At 47.4% G+C, this 2,500-nt stretch overlaps 1 protein-coding gene across 5 annotated transcripts in view; it reads left to right on the top strand.

The window, feature by feature from the left end:
- Rim (Rab3 interacting molecule) overlaps positions 1–2,500 on the top strand; it is a 227,446-nt gene that overhangs the window by 217,701 nt on the left and 7,245 nt on the right. For 3 of the 5 annotated variants that reach the window (XM_070140771.1, XM_070140767.1, XM_070140770.1), the window contains one exon: positions 481–625. In XM_070140771.1, coding sequence (XP_069996872.1) covers positions 481–625 — 145 coding nt within the window. Of the gene's footprint in view, positions 1–480; positions 626–1,444; positions 1,584–2,500 lie in introns of all 5 variants that reach the window. The other 2 variants (XM_070140768.1, XM_070140772.1) reach the window with 1 other exon arrangement.

Below are 2,500 nucleotides of genomic sequence, written 5' to 3'. Positions count from 1 at the left end.
TATCTTCTAGCTTATATATATTTTTGAGTGGGTTGTATAATTTCTTTAAACTGATATATTTACTGATTTAATTTTTAATTCTATGTGATTTTCAATATATGATTTTTCTGTCAAACTAGCAAATGGTAGTGTTTCCCTACTACTGTTGTAGAGAGTGTACTATGACTTTGCTGCTTTTGTGAACTTTGCTACTTTTGTGTATATTCTTGTCTTCATTCAGCTCATTTCAATTAAAAGGATTCTAAGCATGGCGAGTGTGAGGTCCATCTTTAATAACGTACTTATTTCACCATTTGCTAGTCCTGTTATCATAGGGGTGCCATGCAGTGATCCTGTGGTGGCCATTTTCCGCCTGTTCTTCATGTCTCTCTCTCTGTTCCATGTATTTGTCTTATGTTTACGTGACACTTCCCATGTGTAGAATTGTGCCCACCCCCTCCCACCCCCCATGACACACTCCTTACCCCATACTGTCTTCAGGTCGAAAGCGGAAATTGGGCTTTCGGAAAAAGTCAAAGAGCACAATTACCGTACATCGAAGTGAGGAGATTCTTCCCACGGGGTCGCGGCACCTGATGAGGCAGAGCTCCAGCCAGAGTAGCGAGGAGGCGGAGGGGGAAGACAGGTGTGGGGAAGGGGCTTTGTGGTCCCTCATGGGGGGCTCCAGGTCCCCCCACATTGTGCAGCATAGTGGCTGGCCAACATAGCGGCACTAGTGGCGCTCTCTAGTACCGTCTGTTCATTGTCTCTCTTTCTGTCATTATCCTTGTCAAACTTTCTCCCCTTCGAATAATTAATGTTAAACCCCTTGACTGTTTATGCTGGCCTTGTGACTTGACTAGCTATGAAGTGACGATGCACGTGCTTGTTACCCGATCAAACATTCTGATTTGCCTTTCAAGGGAAGCCACTTTTGCAACACCTTGTTTCAACAAGTTTTAAGAATACATAAACTCCGTAGAATATTTGACCGGGTAATTTAGACGTTACAGCTTGAAAGATTGGCTTGCAGAGTAGCATAACTGAAGAATGGGACCCATAATGTTGATGCGCCTACGTAGAGACAAAACAGGCAGTGAGGACAGCGATAGTAATAAGCAGAATTAAGGGAAACCAGAAAGGTAGTTTTAGACCAGCATGAATGCACTCTATTGCAGTTTCTTCTAACATTTAATTAATTTGTGGGAATGACAGTACTATTATGATTTTTTCTAGGCTCTAGGGCAGTGATGATGATTCATGAGCCCGGACTAAAAGATCAAAATTTTGACATTTTGTATAACTAGCTAGACGTTTTGCCTAGATTGCCTTGCCTCCTTCCCCAGCCACCATACCTGGCTAGGGCATGACCCGACCAAGTGCCCTTATGTGTAGGCGGACATGTTGGCAGTAGTACCGGCTAGAGTTGTAGTGTTGACAGTGTCACATTTTGCCTCCTCCGCAGAGGGCGGTAGAAAGCGTAGTACTAGTGGGGTCCAGCGATCTCAGGAGGTGATCCCATCTAGCCAGGCTCGCTTGGTTAAGCAGCCCTCTAAGGAGTCCACCGACGGTAGCATGAATAGCATCAGTTCTGAGGGCTCCTCGTAAGTACCTCCCGACATACGACATATGGTAGGACCTCTTGCTGGTTCCTGCTGCCCTGGCCTTCCTCAACCCTGCAGCACCAACCTAGCACGGCCCTCATTACCAGTCTCATTTTTATTCAGTCTCCAACATACCCACTTTCATGACACATACCTTGCCTATGCAACAATTACAGTAACATTTTAATCCTTTCTCATGGATATATATATTGCAGTCACTTAACAGCAGGAACCACGAGGAATGAAGGTGGCATGAAAGCCGCCCGACCTGACATGATCATGAGCAACCCCATTCCCTTGCTGCTTAGCTCCCTTTCTGGCTGTCCAGGTCATGGTCTCCTCCACAGTCCCATAGGGACCTTCTCCCTCTCCCTCTGTCCCTCCTTCCTTCCCTCCTCTCTCTCTCTCTCTCTCTCTCTCTCTCTCTCTCTCTCTCTCTCTCTATCTATTTCTCTCTCTCTCTCTCTCTCTCTCTCTCTCTCTCTCTCTCTCTTTCTCTCTCTCTTTTTCTTTCTCTCTTCCTCTCCCTCTCCGTCCCCCTCCCTCCCTCCCTCCCTCTCCCTTCTTCTCCCTCCCCCCTCTCTCTCCCTCCCCCCCTCTCTCTCCCTCCCCCCTCTCTCTCTCCCTCCCCCCTCTCTCTCTCCCTCCCTCCTTCTCTCTCCCTCCTTCCCTCGCTCTCCCTCCCTCCCTGTCCACCCCCCCCCTCTCTCTCTCTCTCTCTCTCTCTCTCTCTCTCTCTCTCTCTCTCTCTCTCTCTCTCTCTCTCTCTCTCTCTCTCTCTCTCTCTCTCTCTGTTTGTCTGTCTCCCTCTCCCTCTCTCTCTCTCTCATTCCATCTCCTCACACTTTCTCTTTTACTCTTCCCCCCCTCTCTTTCTTTTACACATACATATCTAATGAGTCCCAAGCTTTAATAAA

This window comes from Penaeus vannamei, chromosome 27, assembly GCF_042767895.1.
Source record: "Penaeus vannamei isolate JL-2024 chromosome 27, ASM4276789v1, whole genome shotgun sequence".
In the NCBI taxonomy this organism is placed as follows: domain Eukaryota; kingdom Metazoa; phylum Arthropoda; class Malacostraca; order Decapoda; family Penaeidae; genus Penaeus; species Penaeus vannamei.
This window is presented reverse-complemented; position numbering and strand designations above follow the sequence as displayed.